The 22910-nt window shown below is 39.5% G+C and overlaps 1 protein-coding gene across 2 annotated transcripts; it reads left to right on the top strand.

The window, feature by feature from the left end:
* Positions 1 to 3302: 3302 nt before the first annotated feature.
* fam83fa (family with sequence similarity 83 member Fa) lies at positions 3303 to 21450 on the top strand. 2 transcript variants are annotated; one of them, XM_046039926.1, is made up of 5 exons: positions 3303 to 3886; positions 9967 to 10134; positions 11933 to 12054; positions 18454 to 19244; positions 20682 to 21450. In XM_046039926.1, the coding sequence occupies exons 1-5, from the start codon at positions 3413 to 3415 to the stop codon at positions 20729 to 20731; spliced, it is 1605 nt and encodes a 534-aa protein (XP_045895882.1). In that variant the 5' UTR covers positions 3303 to 3412; the 3' UTR covers positions 20732 to 21450. The 2 variants fall into 2 exon arrangements, with proteins under 2 accessions (XP_045895882.1, XP_045895873.1); XM_046039917.1 differs by having other exon boundaries at positions 20679 to 21450.
* Positions 21451 to 22910: the final 1460 nt, after the last annotated feature.

Genomic DNA, 22910 nt, shown 5'->3' with positions numbered 1-22910 from the left:
CTAATCTAGCTAGTCTTCAGTGGCTTGCCGAGCTCGAGGCGACTTTAAACGCTGAACTCAGTGCATCACCGAAGGCCACAGATGTAGCCATCTGCGATCCACTGAAGCGTGCCCCCACTCAGAATTGCCACCAAAAATAAGAAAGGCAAAAAAACAAAGTGGCAAGTTCTTTAAACCTGCCCGGTGGCTACCTAGTTAGAGTGCTCAACAGCAAAAACTCCCAAGCTACTGAGTTACCCCAGTCAAAAGCACAACATGTAGCCACAACTTACAGATATTCTAACAAAAGAGACAACCACTACACTCAAGGCCATCAGATGCACATCTTTATCTCACCTCATGGTTGTTCTATCCCGGACGAGCCCCCATTTGTTACGTCCCACCCTTTGGTGGCAACATGGGACGAACAACATCCCAACACTGATCCAAACTCAACACAAATAAACACCTTTAAAACAACCAAATCAAGTGAATTTATTAATATTTATTAATATAATAGAACAGAACTGAAAGACAGAAAACATGGACACAGCACAGGGAAATACATACAGCCGTAACAATCCTGCCAAAGCCCTTCACTTCAAACTCATGACTCAGTATGCAGAGGAACGAAATTGAAATGGAAACAACAATAACATGATAAACAACAGATACAATAAAAAACTGAAAACTAAGAGTGAAATTAATGCTTGCCGCACACTAGAGGATCATAGGGACAATTTTGTCTGAAGTTGCGTTTGATTGCGCAAGTTTCTGGGAGATCCCAAGTCACAGTCAGAAATTGTTTAGGATAAATTATATTATATATATTATATAGTATTCATTAGAGGGAAAATCAAAAATGAGTAATTAGAGATATTTGTAGTTTGAGGGCAAACATTTCTGTTTAAATGTTTTTTATCATCATAAATAATGGTGAACAGAAACATTGAACTCATCTTTAACACTGGAGATTTTATAGTGCAGTTGCATTTATTAAGCTGTATTGATCATCATTGGTTTCCTTCTGCTGTCCTATAGAGGTCTTCCACGATGCAGGTGAAGGCGCTGTACAACTTCACCGCAGAGGAAGACGACGAACTCGGTTTCTCCGCCGGCGACATCATTGAAGTGTTGGATCGCTCTGACCCGTCGTGGTGGAAAGGGAGGCTGCGGGGGAGAAGTGGGCTGTTTCCTGCCAACTACACAATACAGCAGTGAGAAAACACCCCAGGGGATGCACTTAGTATACACATTCACAGACGCGCTCTGCAGGTGCACCAGCCCTCAATTTGTGTTTTTGAACATGAACACTGAGCAGTCACTGACTCATCTAATCTCTGCACCGCATGTCTATATCAAGACGCCGGTGCCCAAAGGACTGTGACTCAGTTAATGCATCAGATAATATTCACATGTATACTGCCACTCTGGTTTTATTGAAACAAATGTTGCTGCATTTATTTACAAAGGAGCAGAGACGCACCCACAGGAACTTCCTAAAACCTGCTACATCTTTAACTGGCACCCAGGAACTGCTGCAGATAGCACCGAGGAATGTTTAACATTTTGTATTATGACATGTCTGACAGCAGGTATTTATTTGCAAAATGCTTGTTGGCCGGTCTGCTGATGAATCGACTGTAACCCCACTGTTTCTGCTCATGTTGCAAGTGTACTCATATTTTATACCATTAGAAGTATTGTTAGAAAAATTCAGCAGATTTCTCAAGAAGCCTGAATGCTTAAAATGTTGACTTGGAAATAAAATATTTTTTTTATCACTGCTTTGATGTTTAAATCTAATGCTAACGCTGAATGAAATGAAATTCATAGAAAGAAAAGGACTTAAGTGTTTTAACAAGAACTTAAGTTTTCACAGTTCCTTTAGATATCTGAAATTGATTTATTCAGGGTTTTCTGTAGTTATGAGTCTTGTCCAGCAGCATTAAAGGCAGCTAGAACCTGTCAAAATAAAACCAGAAGTAAGGAAGTTTAGCCTTCAAAATAAAAGCTGTGCTACAGACTTATCCCTAAGTTCACGTTTCCTGAGATTCAAGTTTATATTAGGAGTTGCTGTGTTTCACTTAATCACATAACACAACACAACAGAGTTATAACCAGTCAATGATCAATGGAGCCACATAACTTTCTATTTATCTGTAAAACCTCATCATTGACGTACAAAATGCCCAGGCTGATATATAGCCTACTTATATATCACTTCAACATGTGGACAGGAGGAGCCGGGGATCATAACACCAACAATTAATTGCTTTTAAGTATTTTGTATCAGAGTGCAACTAATATTTATTTTCATTATGGATTAATCTGCTGATTATTTTCTTCTTTAATCGATTTTTGAAATTCTGATTCTGAATTCAACGCTTACTTTGTCTAACCAACAGCACAAAGCTCTGAATTATTACAAAGACAGTAAAATCTTCACATTTCTGCAAAACTGAAAACGTAAAGTCGTAAACGTTCAAAGTTGTTGCCAGTGTATTTCATTGTCAATCTAATAAACGTGTCAGCTGTACTTTTGTAAGATGTTGGGTAGTTTAATTTAAAACAAAACATATTTTATGTTTTATGTGTGTAAAAAACTTATTTTGTAAAGTAACTAAAGCTGTCAAATAAATGTACTGAAGTACAATATCTCCCTCTGAGAAGTAGTGAAATAGAAGTAGAAAGTGGCATGAAAATAAAAATACTCAAGTACTGTGCTTGAGTAAATGTAATTAATTACTGTCCACAACTGGATAAATATAGTGAAGTTAAACTACAATATTTACTATTAATTACTTAATATAACTACTAAGTAGCATAAAATGGAAATGCACAAGTGTAGTACAGGTACTTCAAAATTGTACTTAAGTATAGTACCTGTGTAAATGAAATTAGCTACTTTGTTCATTAATATACAGGTTTTTTTCAGCATGTCAGCATAAGTAGTAGTGAAAACAGTCCCTCCAGGATTTCGGGGGGCCTATTAAGGGAATAACGGAAAACTGCAAAGGTAGATGTGATTTTTTTTTTAAACTTTAGAATTACAGTTAAATCAGTGTATTTTGAGTGATTTCCATTTGTCATCTATTTGTGTTTAGCTGAGTATAATAATCTCTTCAAGGTAAGGGTGGTGAAGACTGTGAAGGTCAGGACGCCTGAAATGTGTCTCTCTCCTGAGCCAGTAAACATGTCTAATGAGTTCCAGCAGGTGAGACACAAACAACAACAAATGTTCTTTTATTCTGAAAGTTTTTATAACAGGACGTTGTGTAATAACGTGGTTGGCTTTATGCTGGCATGTAGTTGGTCCCGCCTCCTGAGAGACTCACCTGAGCGCCTGGCGTACCTTTGCGCACAGGTATCGCTGTTTTGTAGAGCAGCGGATCAGGATCGACTGGAGGTGGGGGGGAACTTTTTACCTGCTATGGCGGAGTCTCAGCTGGTGTGCATGGACGATGAGCACGTCAACGAGAAGGTCCCGGAGTCCAGACCGGAGTTTTACTACAGCGAGGAGCAGCGGGCGGCCCTGGAGCAGCTCCTGAGGAACGGGGACGGTGCCTTCAAGATGCGGCTCAAAGAGGACAACATCAAGGACTTCCTCTCCGCCAGGGAGGTGAAAGTAATCAGGAAAACGTTTCACGAATACGACACGGACAGCGACTCTGAGTCCGGAGAGCACGAGAAGTCCAAAGAGTCCTCCAGCGCGGACTCCGGGGTCCACTCTACCTACTGGCCCCAGATGTCCGACACCGAGGTCCCGTCTCTAGACATCGGCTGGCCGGGCAGCAGCGGCCTCTACAAGGGGGTGACTCGGGTGTCCGTGTACACCCATCCACCCAAAGAGCCCGGGCCGCACATCAAGGAGGTGGTGAGGAGACTCATCCAGGAAGCACACAAGGTAACTCTTTGTTATCATGTAAGGAAGAAAGTTACACTGCACACTGCGAACAAAATGTTTAAAAAGTTTTAATTCCTTAAATCAAATGACATTTAAATAACACTATTATCAATTTATCTATTTTTTGATTCTTATAATAATAGCTAAAAAAATAAACACTGTGACTTGTAAGAACTTCTACTTTATACCTTTTATTTACATGAGAATCAGGAGGGAAACATGAGGCCAGTAAAACTCAGCCAAACCTTGGCAAAAACAAAACATTAAAGGTGCAAATAACAATTAATTAAATTAATCAAGTTATTTCTTATTGTCTTGATTGATAATTTAGGCCATAATATAGTAAAAAAAACTAGTAAAAAATATTGTAAACCCAAAGATATTCAGTTTACCACACAGATTAAAGCAGCAAATAGTCACATGAGAGGCTATAAATTAGGATTTTTTGCATTTTTGCCATGAAAAAGCATCAAAATAGTTGATGATTTCTGCTTTACCCACTTACAGCATACTTTACATAAAGACTTTCTATGTCACACGCAGTGAAGTTCAGCCAGAAAGGTATCTGCAAAGAAGAAGGCAGGTAGACTAAATATATTAAATTTAACACAATCCCAAAGCCTGAGATTCTGTGTCAACTCTTCTTCAAAGACCAAAGTGCTGAACTTTATGTCTGCAGGCTGCCCTAAAAAAGATAAAAGGAAAACATGATTACAGCACTGACATATGAAAATAACCGACCAAGCAACAAAAAAAAAATCAGTGGCTTCTTGACGTAGAAAGTCCTACTTTGCCCATAGCAGAGTAAACGTTATGAAATTCAAAATGATTGGCTTCAGGTGATCATGTGACAGAGTGTCCTGTGTACTGTGTCCTGTCTTTATGAATACATGAGACAGCCTGTAATAAATGTTTATGTTAATAATCTGAGGCTTAATGCATTTATTTTAATCCAAAGACACACTATTATATTAAAATATTACTTTTTTATCTCTTAAAGATAGAGCCTACAGATGTGTGTTTCTAACTAATGTAGGTCGTTGTTCAGAGTCTGTGGTTCTTGAGTTGTGTAGCAGGCAGCTGTCTGGCTCAGGTGTTTTGAAAATGGTTGTTTTTCCCCTCCGTTTTATAAGAAATGTGTCAAAATATCCCCACACGAGAACCCCCGAAACGATTTCAAGCGCTCAAACAAGCGTGTTTGCAGTTCTTATCACGCTGATGTTTGTTCAAGTGCTCATTTATCTGATAAGTTTGATTTTAAATTGTTAGTTGATGCAATAAAAAAAGCTGGTTTCACGTCATAATTGACAGCTGAGCCCGAGTTCTCCAACCCAAGAATCAACATAAAGAAAACAACAGATCTCCCATTTCAAGGATCAATGAGTGGACTGCCATTGATTCACCATAACTTGCTAATCTTGAGTAATCTTTACCTGGATAAACAAGTTCCACTTAAGTATAGTTACTTTCTTCAGTAAATGATGTGCCTAAAATGTTCCATAACACTATTAATAAGGATCAGTGAGTGCTGTTGATTCATCAGACCTTGCTAAGACTCAGCTTTATGGTGCTTCTGTCGAGGCCACAGAGTGCAAGCGAATTCAGACAGGTTTCAACAAGTTCGATAAAACCCACTGATCTGTGTTTTATAAGGAAGGGAGAATATAAGTGACGGTTAAGAGCTATTACCTTAAACTTCAATTATTATGATCTACTGCACAACAGAGCTGCTTTATGTTTCAGCTTGTGACCTGCTAATGTCAGTGTGAGGCTTAACATGAGGCCATTCAGCTGCATCCGAAATCTTGATGGCAGTAACACTGCCATGAATCAGTTTGATACGTCTCTATCATATCCATATATTTATTTTTTTAAACTATGGGTCCTTAACGTCACACAGGCACAAAAAAGGCTTTTAATTTCTTACAGACAGTTGTGGATTTTGGCTGAACTGAAATGACAACTAGCAGATTTGATCAGTTGTAGCTAGCTAGTGTCAGCTAAATGCTAAAAATCTGTAAAACCTCTGTTTCCAGTATTATAAATAAAATTTGTTATAACCTTTGGATGGTTGGAAAGCTTCAAAAAACAGACTTGGCAAGCAACACAGTGGTTTGATTTATGCTTTGCTTTACACTTTTATACTAGAAAATAATTTTCTAGGCTACTCAAGGTAGGAAGCTAGCTAGCCGGTCATGCTAATGTGTGCAACTAATGTTAAAGCAGACAAACACACAGTTTAATCCATTCCTTAGATTTTTGGCTTTCAGAAAGGTGTTTAAAACAGACACCAAACTCAGAAACCTTTAGCTAACGGCTTATTACTCTGCTCAGTATTAAATTAGTATAATCATAGCTATTAAGTTTAGCCATGATTAATCTTTGAGAAGAAATCATTTTCATTGCATTTGAATATTAATTTTCTGGAAACGATATTTGCTTTCACATTTTACACATTGTTCCAATTTTACTAAAAATAAATCTTAAAAATGTACAAATCACTCAAAACGTGTCTTTGCTCACATAAAGGCCCCATCTACACTACTCCAATTTAGTTACGAATACGATCTCTGTCCACACCAGCGTTTTAGCTGCGTGTCAGAGTTGATCTGCGTCTAAATTAAAAGACTGAAAACGCACATCTAGTGGCCATTCAGGTACACTGGGCATGCACGTGCCGGTGTAAACATGAAGCTATTCTGTAGTTACAGAAGATTTGGTTAAAGAATAAAGTAATGCAGAGGAGGAATCACACAAGATTTTTTATCGCAGGGACCAATAACGAGCTGGGAGTGTTACTGAATGTAACACAGGAGTTTAAAGCGACTGTGGCAGCGCAAAGAAAACGGCCACATACACAATACATTTGTAGGCTCTATGGGTTGTTTACACGTTACAAAATATTTTAATAAAAATACCCTGTCAAAAACTCAATGGCAATGGCATTGAGTTTCTGCTTTGCATGACTTTTGAGACCCAATCAGAGAGCTAAAAAGCGCAGGTATTTGACGCCCAAGTACCCTTCAGCGTCTGTATGAGACACCATGGCTTTCAAGTAACTCCAGTGTAACCCATCTGCTGTTACGTAATGTGCTTATTTCAACCCAAAACACAATGTTTTCCTAAATCCAACCTTTTGGTGCCTAAATCTAACCAATCTGCACTTATACAAAATTTTAAAAAGGCATTTTATACAGATGCTTAAGAGTACTTTGTGCGTCAAATACAGACGCTTTGTCAGGTTCTCTCAAATCGTTGGTGTTTGACTGACCCTGAGATGAGAACGTGTTGGTATCAGGGTTGATATAAGAAAGAAAGAAAAAAGGCTCCAACCAGATTGTGATGAGTGTCTTCAATTTTTGCTTATTATGACTTATGACTTAATTTACGACTAATTTAAGTGGCAGTAATTGCACAAGTGATTTGCTTTTTTTTATTAACCCAAAATATAAACATTATACCTACTAAACCTAACGTGTAAACATTACCGTATTTTGCACTTGCAGAATTTTCCAGCATGTAAGGGAACAGGGACTGGTTAACCAAGCCCACGGCATTATTAATAAAATCTACATCAATGGGAGAGTCATACGCAAGTTTTGACAAGCTGAGTCATACGTGGTGTAGACCGAGCAGCTCTAAATGTCAGCTTCACATCAGGACATGCAGCAGAGAGACATACAGACTTGTTCAGCCTCCCCCATGATCCTTCAGTCCAGGTTAAGATTGGTACTTAACAAGCCACTTCTTTATAATCTCCTCACCCACTCAAAGATTCCCACAGCTCCTTCTGGTTGGTTGACCCCCGAGGTATGCACAATTAAGCTAAAAGGAGGAACATTCACCTGTGATTGGTCTGACATGTTGCACCAGAATCTGTCGTTGCAGGGTACGAAGATAGGGTTTGTTCTAACTGGCAGAAGGAATACTGGGTTTCTTTTTGAGATGTGGAGGATAGAAAACTTAAACAGACTAGCGCGACTGAATAACAGACCAGCTGCAAAGCTCTTGTAGGTGAATAATTGAAGATACTTTGACACATAAGTTAATCCTCTTTATTAACTGTGTATAGTAGCCTACTCAGGGCCCCGACAGCTTAATTAGCTGATCAAAAGCTGAGATTGCTTCGCTTGAGGTGAAGTAAATCATCTCCTCCTGAAAGCCTGCCAAATACTTGAGAGAGTGCTTCTGCATATCAGTACCCAGAAGTTCAAATTGTCACTCAAAGAAAGGCAAGCATCTCAACTCAAAAGACGAAGCCCAGCTGTGTCATTTGTATTAAAATGAGCTGTGGATTGTGAGCCAGGTGGATCTCTACGAGACAGGTGGAGAATTGTGATGTTTCTGGTTGAACTACATTTAAGAGACAGAGCAACCTCGCAGAAAATGTCTAAATGAACAGCTCATTTAAAGCCACATGCAGTCTCAGAGTCTTGTGTTTGAAAAAAGCAATGAAAGGTTTTGATAGTCAGGTGAGATAGACTTGATTTTAATGCGCTCTTTATCACTGTTAAACCATGTCTGACCATCCTAACAAGACTAAAAGCTGAGTTATGCTAGAAAATAACAGGTTTGTTCAAGTTATTTTTTGACCACGTCAGAAGGTCAGAAATAATTGCGTAGTTAATAAAAAAGAGAACTTGTGAGAATTTGAACGCTTCTTACTTTCTCACCTCCCAGTGTCTGTGTGACGTGGGTGTGAATGTCAGGTTGACGTTTCCGGAAAGTTACAGAAATTATTGGAAATTATTGGACCCCCCACCCCCTCACAATTGCAAGGGCAGAAAGAGTAGGACGGGGATTTTTCGAAGCTGTTCTGACGGAGTATTGGACCCTTAACTCTTGGCGAATAAGCATGTTTCCGATAATGTGGAGCTATTTCCTTTAAGGGATCCCCAAAATGGTTACAATCATCCAGATGTGAACATGAATGTGTGCGGCAAAGAGTTAATGTCAGTGCATCTTATAGTTGTCGGAACGTTTCACTCAAAAACCACAAATTTGAGGGACAGTCAGGTGATCCCCAAAGTCTGACTGATTTCAGTTAATATTCTTCCAAGCTGCTGTCACATGTACAGGTGTCTGCCAGGAAAACTTGTTTGGAGGCTGTTGGATCGGGCCCAAACATGTACACAAGAGCTGCAATAAGGAAGTATAAAGAATCTCAAATGATCAAACTAAATTGCACTCAAGCATATAAAATGCTCCACTGCAAATAGTCATCATGTTTGTTTAATTAAATATACAGTATTAAAAAAGGAATATACCAATATGGAAAGTCCTGCAAGTCAGATCCTCTATTGTCATGTAATGATTTTGAATACAAACACGCAAAATAATTAGCAGTGCATGATAATTGTAGCCGTTGCTGGAGCGCGTCCAAACCTTTTAGTCTCCTGGAAGAACAAGTTCCACTGAGGTATCAACTGTCACTTCTTCAGTAAATAATCAGCCTAAATGTTGTCATAAAACTAATGACAAGTTACTGTCTTAGTGCCTTTGGCCTGTGACAGTTGGGGCGGTGAAAACTTTTATGTGTCTTAAAGTTGCAACAGGACGATAAAAGGTAAATTTGAACTCAAACAACCAGATATCATTGGTGTGACATCAGTAACATGCACACAGCTCACAAATCTTTGTCAGCCTGTCTGGTCGGATGTTTTACAGGAAAAGAAAATGGTTAAGAGGAAGTACAACCTGGGTTTATCAAGCAACACTCACTGTGTGAACACACCAAACACCAGTTTTTTTGTCCTGCTGTCTGTCAGTGGAGGAAGAATTAAGATCCTTTACTTAAGTAAAAGTGGAAATCCTGAATTATGAAATTTCTTTATTACAAGCAACAGACCTGCATTTAAAATGTTAAGTATGGGGAAAGTATTCTAACCACTGGTTTAATAACACAGTGTTATATTTTCATCATACATTTTGGATGTAAGATCTTAATCTGTAAACAGCTGTCAAAGAAAAAGTCCTATATTCACCTCTAAATTGTAGTGAGTAGATGTGAAATGGAAATATTCAAGTATCTTACATAGAGTAAATGTATTTAGTTACACCCCCCCTCCCCGTGTTCCCAGGTGGTGGCCATTGTCATGGACCTCCTGACAGACCTGCAGATCCTCCAGGACCTGCTGGATGCCTCATCACGACGCGGGGTGGCTGTCTACGCTGTGCTGGAGGCCAGTGGAGTGCCTCACTTCCTGGATATGTGCGCTCGGCTGCAGATCAACGCAGTGCATCTGCGGGTGAGGAGTGAGCTCAGCAAACACTGGAGTGCATGACAGAGTGCTACAGAGGGAGGAGGCTCACGAATAAAATACACAAAGAGCAAAATGGAGAGTCTGAAGCTCAGTGGGTCACTGCTTCACCTCCTTTAGTAAACAATGGCAGTACCATGTATCATATGTCACGCTCTTCAGAAAACTCCTGAAGTAAAAGACAATGTTATAGTGTTTGGTGTGGTGGTGTTATAAAACCTCAAACATTTTCATTCCTCAAATGTATAGTAACCGCTGTATTTTGGTCTGGTGCATTCAGCATTCAAGCCTCAAACATCTCAAAGAATGACGTGACATTTCCCGCTGACCCCTCATTGTAGATAGTTTCAGGTTTCTTTGGAAAGGTTTTCAGATCTCAGCTCAGCTCATATCTCTGCTTTTCAACACCACAACACAGTGAACTTTAAAGGAATTTCATTAGTGCTGCTCATAGCAGGTGTACAAGATGATCTGTCTGATCTGACGTTTTTACTGGGAACCATTTTCTACCCCCCTAAAAGTGTGCATTAGTAACACATGAGTTATAAAGCATTGTAATTTTTCAGTGTTTTGATCCCAAATCCTCTGCAGAAAAAGCTTTTTGTTGTTTTTTTGTGTGTGATTTGGGTGAACAAGACCTTAAACCCTTAGATACTGGAACCTGTACTCTTCCATAAGTGGATCAAAAATTACCCATATTAGAATAAAATTCATTTTTCAGTGTTTACTTGCTAATTCCCCACCAGCTTTATTTTAAGATTGTAATGATTTTGGCATTTACATTATCAAATTATCAAACTTACCTAAGTTACTTAGCTGTATAGTTGGGTAATATGATTATATTAGCAGATATGCTTAAAAATAGCTAGCTAAAAGTAATGAGTCAATGGCTTAAATTGGTAATGGATGACTGTTTGAAATAAATGTTCATCTGTAAAGGCTGTGAGGGTACGTCTGACAAAAATGGCCACCTTGGGTCTACAGTAAATATTGTATATTCCCAAAAGTAAATGATAAGGAGAAAAGATCCCTGTTAATTTTCAGAGGATATACAAACGTGTTTGTGTATATATATATATATATATATTACAAAAACCTTATTTTCTTAAAAAGTGGTGAATAAATATTAAGCAAAAACAGACAGTCCAGGGCCTTTTTAACACACCTTTGCACCTAAAGATTAAAATATAATCATCTTATTTTTATGAATTATCATTTAATACTGTTGTATGTGTTGCAGAACCTGAGAAACAGTGTTGATCTAGATTAAGTGGGCGAACAGCAGTTCACTGAGCCAGACGTCATCTTATCTCCACAGGGACACAATACCGTCTTATCTGCTGCATGCAGAGTTTTGTAGCTCTCGTCTAGTTTAACTGGATCCCTGGGATACCTGCCCATTGTGGTGTCAGTTGATAAGGCTGTGAAAGGCCTTTTCAGAGCACTGGGCTCTGTTACTCTTACTTCTTACAAATGAACATTCATAGATGCTGAGAACAGATCCAAAGACTGTAACGTGATGCTTCGCCCCACACCGGGGTTGACAGCAGAGGAGAGCCTCCTCCCAACGCATAATCAGTATTACGGCTCCTTTTCTGCCTGTTCTTTTCTCTGACTTTATGTTGCAAAGTGCAACAGTGCAAGTTTGACGTGGCTTCTCCATAAATCACTCATGCGTGATACAGCAGGGGATGTTTGATAGCTCTGGCTGAGTGAGTTTACTCAGGCTTACTCTTGTGATGCTTAGCCAGTTGAAATGTGTAATTAAGTGGGTGTTTCTTTACAGAATCTCCGTGTGCGCATGGTGAAAGGTGCAGGGCTGGCCCTGTCATTTGGAAAGCTGCCCGGCTCCCTGTGCTCCAAATACATGCTGGTAGATGGAGAGAAAGTAATGTTTGGGTCTTACAGGTGAGCACGCAATGCCTTAAACTCCTTGTGATGAGACAGAAAAATTTTAACACGTTATATTTTGTTTGTTTAATTCAATTTAAAATGTAAAAAAGTTAATTTGCTGTTTTAGGGGGAGTTTTTTATTATCTCAAGTTTCTGCGGGTTGCCTGGCCACACACCTTGTCTACACTTCCCCAAATAACCAGATATAACATGTTAAAGTCAGTCTAGTGAAGAGAAACACCTTTTTCTATGTAATCGAGGAAAATATATAATATTTTAAAATATTTATATAAAGAGCTTTTATAAAACCAATGCGATGCCATACCTAAACACAAAATAAAATGTATTAAATATATCATATAGTACATCATAATAATAAAACCTATTACACGATTTTCCTCAGTGGATAGAGAAAGTAGGTATTTTGTCCAGCTGTAGCTGTAGGTGTTATAATTTCCATCATGGCTCGCTGATGTGAGAGCATTGTGAGATGTTTTTTTTCTTACTTCATATAAAATAATTATTTTATCTGCATATTTTGGCATGCTCACTCTGACAGCAGCCGTAGGGTCTTTGTGCAAGTTGCAACATCCTCCGCTGTAACATCTGACAGTGTAACATCACCTGCTGTAAAATGTTTTCTTATCTATCTATCAATAGGTGTGTTTGGCTGCCGCTGTTTAATCACATCATCTCGTCGCACCCTCTTCTTCTACAATGGTATTATGGTACCTGACTGGAGTACTAGCGCCACCTTCTGCTTTTTTTCTAAGAACCAACTCCCATTATTCGCATAACACTAGTTTTATTCTTCTGATGATTATCTAAAAAATTCAGTTTAAATTTGTGCTGCATTTGGCAAATTGTATGGAAACCTAGTCCAAATTGTTTGTACGTCGGTTGAAGCTGTATTCATTATCTGATTGTTTCTGGCCTCCTAATGCCACTGCTGACATTGTTAGAGCAGGACTTAGGAAGCTCTGGTGTGTGAAAATCTTCTTTTTGTACATTTTTGTGAATGAAATTTGCCAACAGAGCAGAACTCATCTCATGTAGCGTTCATCAAGTTGAAACAAGCGATTTACAAACTTCCAGTTTGGTGAAAGTGACTCGGAATACTTTTAAGAGCAATCCTCACAAATAAAAGTAAGAGGTGTTTAGGAGAAGAACGCAAAATGTTCCTGCATGAGGCCCAGTGCTGTGATAACTGGGTAAACTCAATCTGTTGAGGAAGCTATTAAAAACAAAAGCTCTGGAACAGTTACTAAATGGTTCTTGCGGTGAGACAGTTTTGTCAACAACAGTGGTTTGCTTTGAAAAGTGGTTTAAAAGATTTGGCTACCTTAAGAAAGTACAATAATAATAATAAAACAAATACTTATTGTCCAAAACATTATGTATTAGTTTTTAAACTGCAGTTCACTTAAAAATACCGCTTTTCCATTTCTACGTTGTGACGCTGGTGACGGCCTGCTTTCCACTCTCAGATCTAAATATTGAGAGGATGTAAAGGCTTTAAATATAAAACAACTTTCTCTTAGAGCAGCAGGTAACAATAGAAAATCTCAGGTCAGCAGACTAATAACTACCTTAAAGACTTTCTGAAGCGTATTAAACTTCCACTCTCCTTATCTAGCATTGGTCCTGCACATACTTCTATTGTTGTAGATCAATGAGAACTGATTGAAGCAGAAGTGTAAAACCTGAGATTGTTATTATTACGAGGCAAAAAGCTTTCTGTGCTTATTTAAAATGATTAACCAGGTTCAGTGAAAGAATTACCCCACCTACATGTGTTAACCCTTACACTCCCATGGAACGCATGGGGAAATAATACAGCAGAAATGTGTGTGAAATACCGGAAGGTGATTTTGAAAAGAATAGCTCTCCGTTACTTTCTCTGCTCATTCCAGCTTTAATCGATGCCGCAACAGGTTGTGATACTCAGGTGTGATAAAGGCAGTCAGGGGGAAAGTCAGATCAGGCCCGGTATTTATCAAGCTTCTCAAAGTGTCATTTTAGTCTTAAGTGCTAAGAATTCATGAAATTTACTCCTACTTTTAAACTTAACTGAGGTCCAACACTTTCATGGCTGCGCTCCATTGGCTCTAATGTAAAAGGAGTCGTTTTATAGCTTTCTTTTGCCGTATTTTTCCAAGACATGGTCAAATGCTGTTCCTGTGGCACTTGTAATAGTTACAGTCGCTACCCAGAAAGGTTGAAACAAGAAGGACGATTTATTCTCTTTCCAAAACCTGAAACAAATCCAGAAAAATGTAGACTGTGGATTGCTCCTAATTTAACGTTAGTTAGCTACCGCTAGCTAACTTCCTACTGAATGTAACGTTATAAATCCCTACTGTTCTGCTTTTTAATGATTGTAATAGTGAATAGAGAGCTAACCAGCTGTACAGTGTTGATCCTTAATATCGTTGTCCTCTTTCTCAATATTTAGGTGATATGGTGGTTCACTATCATTATTTTTTTCACGTTAGTTTGAATCAGTTTAACAACCTGAATGTATTCAGTTTTGCAGTTGCATTTGAAGGTTGTAACCTTGAAGGTTGTAACCTTCAAATGCACAATGCAACTGCAAAACTGGAAAAGCTTCTTTTTGAGATTGTTTTATCCAAAAATTAGACAATATTTCTCCAGGGAGTGCAGTAATAAACAGCGCCGTGCTGAGCAAGACATGCATTGAAAATGTTACTAATGTTAGTAATAAAAGTTAAAGTACTCAATACAGAAATACAGAAATGTCCCCTTTGACTGTTACACTATTGTATAATATATAATTAGATTATTAATTATTATAATTATTACTTTTTGGTAAGACACAGTTAATATATATCAGAATATAGGTTTTTTTTACAGACCATTATTAGATGGTCTTTAAATAAATGTGTAAGGAATCTTGTTGCTTAAATGATATTCATCGACTGTAATCTGAATCATACTGAAAAGTTTAAAAGAAATTCTTGTCACAGAAAACTCCATCCACCCTTGAAACCTACAAATACGTGACCCAGACGTCTGCAAAAATAAGCTGATTTAAATGTTTTGGATACAACATACAAAGTAAAGTGTTAAGCTCCTGTATACAGTAACCTGTGTCTGACTAAAGATGACACGTCTTTCCACACGTTTCATTTTTCGTACCTGCAAGTGACATACATCAGCCACCTCTGAGTTCACAGGTAGATCATGTTAGCGACCACATCAATGATGAAGCTGGTTTCGGTGCACTTTACGAACACATTAGTGATGCATTAAAGTCAAAACTGAAACGACGTATCGGCGCTAAATGAAATGAGCACAATCATGTTATGACTCATGTGTGATGAGTCGATGCCTACGTAAAGAAATTTGGGTCTGTGTGAATGAATGTGTGAAGTTTTTGAAGCTTTTAAAAACAGGAACAATCTCCTATACTGCTTCTTAGGGCTGCCATAACAGCACTGACTTAAGTAATCTTGATCATCTATGACACTAACGAGATTTAAAACACAGGGCTCTCAAGTTTTATCAAAAGTTTGGAGTGAGATAACGCAGGTTAGAGGAGGAGCCACTCAAATATTTGCAGCAGCGGCCCCTTGGCCCCAGCCGAACTTGAATTTTTCTTTTCATGCCACTTTGTACTTCTACTCCAAAAGAAGCGTTTTACACACAACGTATAAAGAGTTTAAAAAATAGGATGTTTTGGTATAAATTAAATTACTTAACAGTTTATACAAGTCCAGCTAAAAGAACTATGTCAGTTGGGCTAATTGACAGAAATTTAATGGGCAACTGTTTTGGTAAAGTAATTTTTCATGTAAAAACATTTCATGGTTCCAGCTTCACAAACGGGAAGATTTGCTGCTTTTACTTGATTGTTTTAATGTATATTTAATCATTTTAAGGTGTGGACTGACAAAACAAGCATTGTGAAGGTGTCACTAAGGGAACTAACATTTCAGAATTTATTACAATTGATGAATACAGAAAATAATCAGCTAATTAAAATAAAAATAATCATTAATTGCAGTCTGATACAAAATAGTTCAACCTCAACCAACTACATTAATGCATGAGCTTCCAACTTCCAATGAACTCGGCACAAAAATGATCGTCCATTAATTGAATATAGCGGGACAACTTTGAGGGTGTTATCTCTTAACTTACTTATCAGTGTGAGAAATCCAAGGTGTGGTGTGTGAGCTTGTGAACTGGCTCAAATGCGTGTGTCTCACGGTGAATGCGTGAGACTTGAGAGCCCTGTTAACATGTTGATTAATGAGCTTTAGAGGTGCAAGTATTGTGTTAGCATTATGCTACGCCAGACCTATGCAATTGGTGGCCCGCGGGACACATCCGGCCCCGAAGCAACCTCCATGTGGCCCAGCACATAATCTGATATGACAACAAAATTAAACTAACGTTACATGTAAAGTGTATGGAAGTAGCTGAAGAGTGAGCTAAGCCTATATCGTTTCCTTCTCGTCTTTGTTGAGTTTCACATGCGCTGTACCGCTCACCGGCAATCAAGGCTCAACACTAACTGTCTGACCTGCAGCCTCTCCCCTCCTCTGTGTCTCTGCAGAGCGCCTCTGGGACACCAAAATGTGTGACCTGTCAGATTCTGTGACCCAAATTGCAAGTTAAGCACCAGAGGCTTTGTTGATGATGTGAAGCGGTTGCAGTTTAGTTGGGTTTAGGCACCAAACGTACTTGGTTGGTTTAGGCACCAAAAGTACTTGGTTGGGTTTAGGCACCAAAAGTACTTGGTTGGGTTTAGTACTTGGTTGGGTTTAGGCACCAAAAGTACTTGGTTGGGTTTAGTACTTGGTTGGGTTTAGTACTTGGTTGGGTTTGGGCACCAAAAGTACTTGGTTTGGTTTGGGCACCAAAAGTACTTGGTTGGGTTTAGGCACCAAAAGTACTTGGTTGGGTTTAGGCACCAAAAGTACTTGGTTGGGTTTGGGCACCAAAAGTACTTGGTTGGGTTTAGGCACCAAAAGTACTTGGTTGGGTTTAGTACTTGGTTGGGTTTGGGCACCAAAAGTACTTGGTTGGGTTTAGTACTTGGTTGGGTTTGGGCACCAAAAGTACTTGGTTGGGTTTAGGCACCAAAAGTACTTGGTTGGGTTTAGTACTTGGTTGGGTTTGGGCACCAAAAGTACTTGGTTGGATTTAGGCACCAAAAGTACTTGGTTGGGTTTGGGCACCAAAAGTACTTGGTTGGGTTTAAGCACCAAAAGTACTTGGTTGGATTTAGGCACCAAAAGTACTTGGTTGGGTTTGGGCACCAAAGTACTTGGTTGGGTTTAGGCACCAAAAGTACTTGGTTGGGTTTAGTACTTGGTTGGGTTTGGGCACCAAAAGTACTTGGTTGGGTTTAGTACTTGGTTGGGTTTGGGCACCAAAAGTACTTGGTTGGATTTAGGCACCAAAAGTACTTGGTTGGATTTAGGCACCAAAAGTACTTGGTTGGGTTTAGGCACCAAAAGTACTTGGTTGGATTTAGGCACCAAAAGTACTTGGTTATGGTTAGGAAAACATCATCGTTTGGGTGTAATCACTGAATCTGATAGGTCACAGATTTTGGTGTTACACCTCCACTCCACACACACATACACGCACACACTGAGCGAAGTCAGCCACCTGATCAGTGGACGTATAACTACACTCGTTAAATAGGCCACGTGGTGCAATAAAAGCTTCGCGAGTTAAAAAAGTGTAAAATACTTCACCAACACACCTGTTTACTAAGAATAAATATGCAAAAAGTGATGTTTTAATCTGCTCAGTCTCTCATCCACTGCAGCTGTGTTTTGGTATTATACAGGCACAGCGTTAGTTCAGCTAATAGCTTATTGTTACAAACTAGCTAAAGCAAAAGCTCTCTGTCTTTAGTAACTGTTTAGCTTAGTTTGCCTGTACATTAAAATATGGCACATTATAAGCTGGAGACAGATCAGCCCTCCTTTCTACCAGCAGCAGCAGAGGGAGGAGGAGGAGGAGGAGGAGGACTGTTCTTCTTCTTTTCTTTCTAAACTTTGGTCAGTATGTTGATGTCAGAAATATGATTGATTTTACTGACATTTTAGATTTGTTTTCAGTGAAATATTAGTGACCTTTCTGTTGTGAATCCTGTTGCTGCTCTAGAAACAATATTTAGTTAATAAAAAATATTAAATTCTTTTTTCAAATAAAATATTTTTTCAAAGGCAATTTTTTTGTAATAAATAGGACTGATAAGAGCATCTTATCGATGAACTGAACTGCACGAACTGAACCAATAAGAAGTACCAATACGCTAAGCTAACTGTCTGGTGGTAGCTTCATATTTACTGTACACATTAGGATCAATCTTCTCATCCAACACCTTAACACAGGTTTACTTTTGGTTTAAATCCCTCTTTTTTCTTCCAGCTTCACCTGGAGTTCCTCTCGGATGGACAGGAACATGATCACCGTGATGTCGGGACAAACTGTGGACTTCTTTGACAATGACTTCAGGGAGCTGTACGCCGTGTCTGAGCAGGTGGACCTTTACAGGGAGTTCAACATCACCAAGCCGCCTATTCCTGTGCCCATAACGAAGCCGAAGGTGGAGGAAATCCGGCATGTGCCCGTCTCCATGTCTCGCTTTCAAGTATCTGTTGGGGACTCCAGACAGATCGACCTAAAGGTGCCTGCACATAAATACCATAATCCTAAGTACTCTTTAGTTTTTGGGAACAGTAGGGGCCTAACAGGTTCCCTACAAGACCTGTCGACTCCGAGCGACTCGCTGGTCGGTGGGCTGAACCACAGGAACGGCCTGCAGAACGGCATCCTTCGTGCCAACGGGAACAGTGGGGAGAAGGTGGACCGAGTCTCCTCACAGAGTCCTGGTCCACCTGCAGAGGAGGATGATGAGGATGGAAAGGGAGGGTTGAAGAAGAACCTGGCCGCTGGAGCGAAGAAACAACGCAGCTCCTTCAGGCACTTCTTGAAAGGCAGAGGCAATCACAGCACAGATACTATACAGGAAGGCGTGGTCACTCCTCAGAGCCCCGCCCCCACCTGTAAAGAGACCCATGCTGTCGCAGGAACTGAGCTGGAGGACTCGTTTGAGATCATTGAGAAACCAGGTCCACCGAAATCCAAAACCAAGAGGCCCTCAAAGATCCTTCAGAGAAGCATGTCTCTGCAGACCATCAACACAGGAGACGAAGACGGTACGTGCCCACAGCCTGTGAATCTGTGTGTTTCATCATGGTCTGAATCAGGGCTGCAACTAACAATTACTTTATTAGCAGCTAATGAGCAGATTATTTTCTTGCTTAATTAATTCATTAATTGGTCTATAAAATGTCAGAAAACAGTAAAAAAAAAAAAAATGCGTGTCACAGAGCCAAAAGTGTCCAAGTGCGTTGTTTTGTCCAGACAAAAAATGATTATAATAAATTTAAATCAGGTGTTTCCAAAGTTAGAGGTGGGCCTCTTTCTCACTGAATGGAGGTTAAGCAATATTACATTAGTTATCAAAAGGAGATCACATAGAATAGCCTACATGTGAGCGAGTCCAGAGATGCAGTAGTTTTGGGGAACTGTCTTTTCTACTTTGTCATGAACTAAGAAATGCCTTTTATAATGTATGGTGTAGTCTGAAGTTATGTTAAACAGCAATATTATTCTATCTTGACTCAATTGTTGAGTGTCTGTGTTGTGTGTCAAATAACATAATCTTGATCCCATAGGCATCCAGGAACTGAGTGAAACTAAGCAAGTAAAGTAAGGGAGCGATGAGATGGGACAGTCTCAGACTTTGAAAATATTTGGTGATTAATTGACTTATCATGTCAGGTTTAGTCCAACTTCAATATCTGAGTTTCATTTCCAACACCAAATTGAGTGACTGATGACTTTTGTTTGGTACATATAGAAGCAAAATTGTCCTGCTTGAGTTAATGGTCACACTCATGATATAAATCAGGACAAATTTAATCAAACATTAAGAAATGTGAGACTCAAGACTACAAATTAGTTGGTATTTAAAGCGTCTGTAATTGCTATTTTATAATAACTAATCAAATGTCAACATTAAAACAATGTGAAAGGTTTCGCTGATAATGGTGCAGGAATTATCACAGAGCTTTATAGTGAGTTTAAGCTCAGTGTTAATCTGTCCGGCCTGCAACTTGTTTGTTTTCGTTCAATCTCGGCGCTCTCGTAGCACCAGTTTCAGTGAAAAGGCCCCAAAACACCACTGTACTCTACCTGCTTAGCAGCAAACAGTACACAGACACTGTTAGAGGTGAACATAGTTTACCAGCTGAAGAGCCAGATATTTCCCTCAGGTCTTGGTAGACTTACATGCAATCAGGTGACACAAACATGACTCCAAATGAATGATCATGTTTCTCTGTAACTTCTTTGATGTACAAAAAGTAAATGTTTGCTAACAAGTTCCCCATTTCAACTTGTATATATGTCAGTGTTGTGTTCAAAGTTTATTTCCGCTGCCTCAAAGTGGCCCAAAACAAATAAATTATTGTAGGTTTAAAAAGTATTGAGATATTCTACTGGCCCTAATTGTGATATTTATTTCTTCATTTTACCAATTAGGGTTGTTATTTTTTAAATTAATCTGTCTTTTGTTCCCTCCCCAGCAGGATCCAAAAGCCGCCGGCGGCATCAAAAGAAGAACTGCATCCAGTCATGAGATCAATAACTAGTCAGTCGTTAGAGTTAGAGCACCGCAGGATCTCGTGGTTAAACGTGCTGCGACCGCTGAGTCACAGTATCACCTTACAGTAACCAGGTGACTTTACAAGAAATGAGTGCCTGGCCTGTTTCACCGCTTCAGTTTTTGGGGAACGTCCTTACAGGAGCAACCACAAATTAGATGTTGTTAAACTAATCATGTGAGGAAAACCTTAACATTGTAGCCAAAGTGCTGAAGGAGGGAGATTTTATTGCCATTATTTTGTGTTTGTATGTTTTTTTTTTTTTTTTATTAAATTATTCAACAATTAAGTGTTGTTTTTACATATTTCACTTGTATACCTGAACCTGAACGCCACAGAGCAGCCCGGGCTGTGATCCGGGTGGCGTGGGCGGGTTACATCACGTCTGTGTATTAACCTGGTTGCTATAGAGACAGGAAAAGTGATCAGGTGTGCTGTTGTCCCTGAGCATCACCTTGCAGAGGGTAACAGAATAAGTGTTCATCAAAGTGTGTTGTACAGCCTGCGAATAATGTACGCTGTGGTGAGTAGTGCAGTGTTGACACAGCCCTGCTGTATGAGGACTTTGCACTTTGGGATTTTGTTTTTTTATCCAGATGAAACTAGCAGAGATTAAAATGTGAATCCTTGAGAACCACTTGATGCAAATAATCACAGTTTTGTAGCAGAAATGGAATTAAAGAAGTGAAAAACAGCTGATCAACTGGTTTGTCTGATTAAATGTCAAATAAAAGTTCAGTGTTGATGACAAAAATCTTTGCGTTACAGTTAAATTCAGGTACATTACTGTTAGCTGTAGAAACATGTGGGTTTACTTCATAAGAAGACTTCAGGTTCATGTTTTATTGCTCATTATATTATGATATGATGGACTGTTTTTAGTAAAATGTTTCTAATTTCTGTTTTGAATTCTTCTGGATGAATGATCATAAGAAATTTGAGCTGTGTTTTAGGAAGGAAACCTTTAGTGTACCTGATGTACCTGTATTAAAAGACCACATGCGCATGTTTATGTGCATGACACAAACTAACTACTAAACTAATTAATTCCACATTGTCTGACAGTTTCACATTTATTACGTATATTCTTGTTCCAGCTCTTTGCGAAAGCTACATGGGATTTTACAGTAAGTGAAATATTCTACCCAGTGACATGATTTTATTGTTTTATGGCTGCATCATTCACTCAGTAGAAAACTTTCAATTCTCTACAAGAACTCAAGATGAAGTTCTGTGGGTTTGAACACGTTTGGCTGCACAGCCAGGCGAGTTAAGACTAAAGAAATAGTTTGACAGTTTAAAAAATACACCTGTTCGCTTCCTTGCCGAGATTTGGATGGGAGAATTGACACCACTCACGCACGGCAAGTTTGAAGCTACAGACAGCTGGTTAGTTTAGCTTAGCACACGCTCTGCAGGAGGATACAACTAGCCTGGGCCTGTCCAAAGGTAACAAAATCTGCAGAAATTCAGGATTAATAATTAAGGGCATCTCTTGCTGCCTCACCTAGCGTGCAGTGACCACAGACTCTTTGATCTGTTGGCAGCCAAGACTTCTTATGCGGTTGTTTCTCTAAGGCAAGACTAAGTCTGTATTTGGTCAGGATCTGCCTCTGTGTCGTCCTTTCTCTGTGGGTAGACTGAGTCTGTATTTGGTCAGGATCTGCCTCTGTGTCGTCCTTTCTCTGTGGTTAGACTGAGTCAGCCCTGCCCCGCACTCACACTGCACATCCCGAAAACTAACTATATACCTCAGTATCCAGAGGGGTCCAACAACTGGCCGACAGAGAAATGGGGAAGCACGGATCCGAGGCCAACGAAGTAAAACAGGGACCCAAACAGGCCCCTTCAAGCCAACGAGGAGATGCCTCCCCCGGACTCCAATGCACAAACTAAACGCCCAGCAGCCATCCAGAGACCCTGCCCAGGGAAAAAGCATAATGCATCAAGATGCATCGACAATCGCCCCACAATCCCACAGCAACCCTTTCTCTGTGGCAAGACTGAGTCTGTATTTGGTCAGGATCTGCCTCTGTGTCGTCCTTTCTCTAAGGCAAGACTGAGTCTGTATTTGGTCAGGATCTGCCTCTGTGTCGTCCTTTCTCTGTGGTTAGACTGAGTCAGCCCTGCCCCGCACTCACACTGCACATCCCG

The sequence above is a fragment of the Micropterus dolomieu genome, linkage group LG02 (genome assembly GCF_021292245.1).
Source record: "Micropterus dolomieu isolate WLL.071019.BEF.003 ecotype Adirondacks linkage group LG02, ASM2129224v1, whole genome shotgun sequence".
NCBI classification, from domain to species: domain Eukaryota; kingdom Metazoa; phylum Chordata; class Actinopteri; order Centrarchiformes; family Centrarchidae; genus Micropterus; species Micropterus dolomieu.
This window is presented reverse-complemented; position numbering and strand designations above follow the sequence as displayed.

Bases quoted from the DNA above. Each gene is read 5' to 3' on its own strand.
- fam83fa (XM_046039917.1), top strand. From the start codon at position 3,413: ATGGCGGAGTCTCAGCTGGTGTGCATGGACGATGAGCACGTCAACGAG. The intron at 3,887-9,966 runs GTAACTCTTTGT...CCGTGTTCCCAG, and splicing joins TCATCCAGGAAGCACACAAG to GTGGTGGCCATTGTCATGGA. The intron at 19,245-20,678 runs GTACGTGCCCAC...TTCCCTCCCCAG, and splicing joins CAACACAGGAGACGAAGACG to CAGGATCCAAAAGCCGCCGG.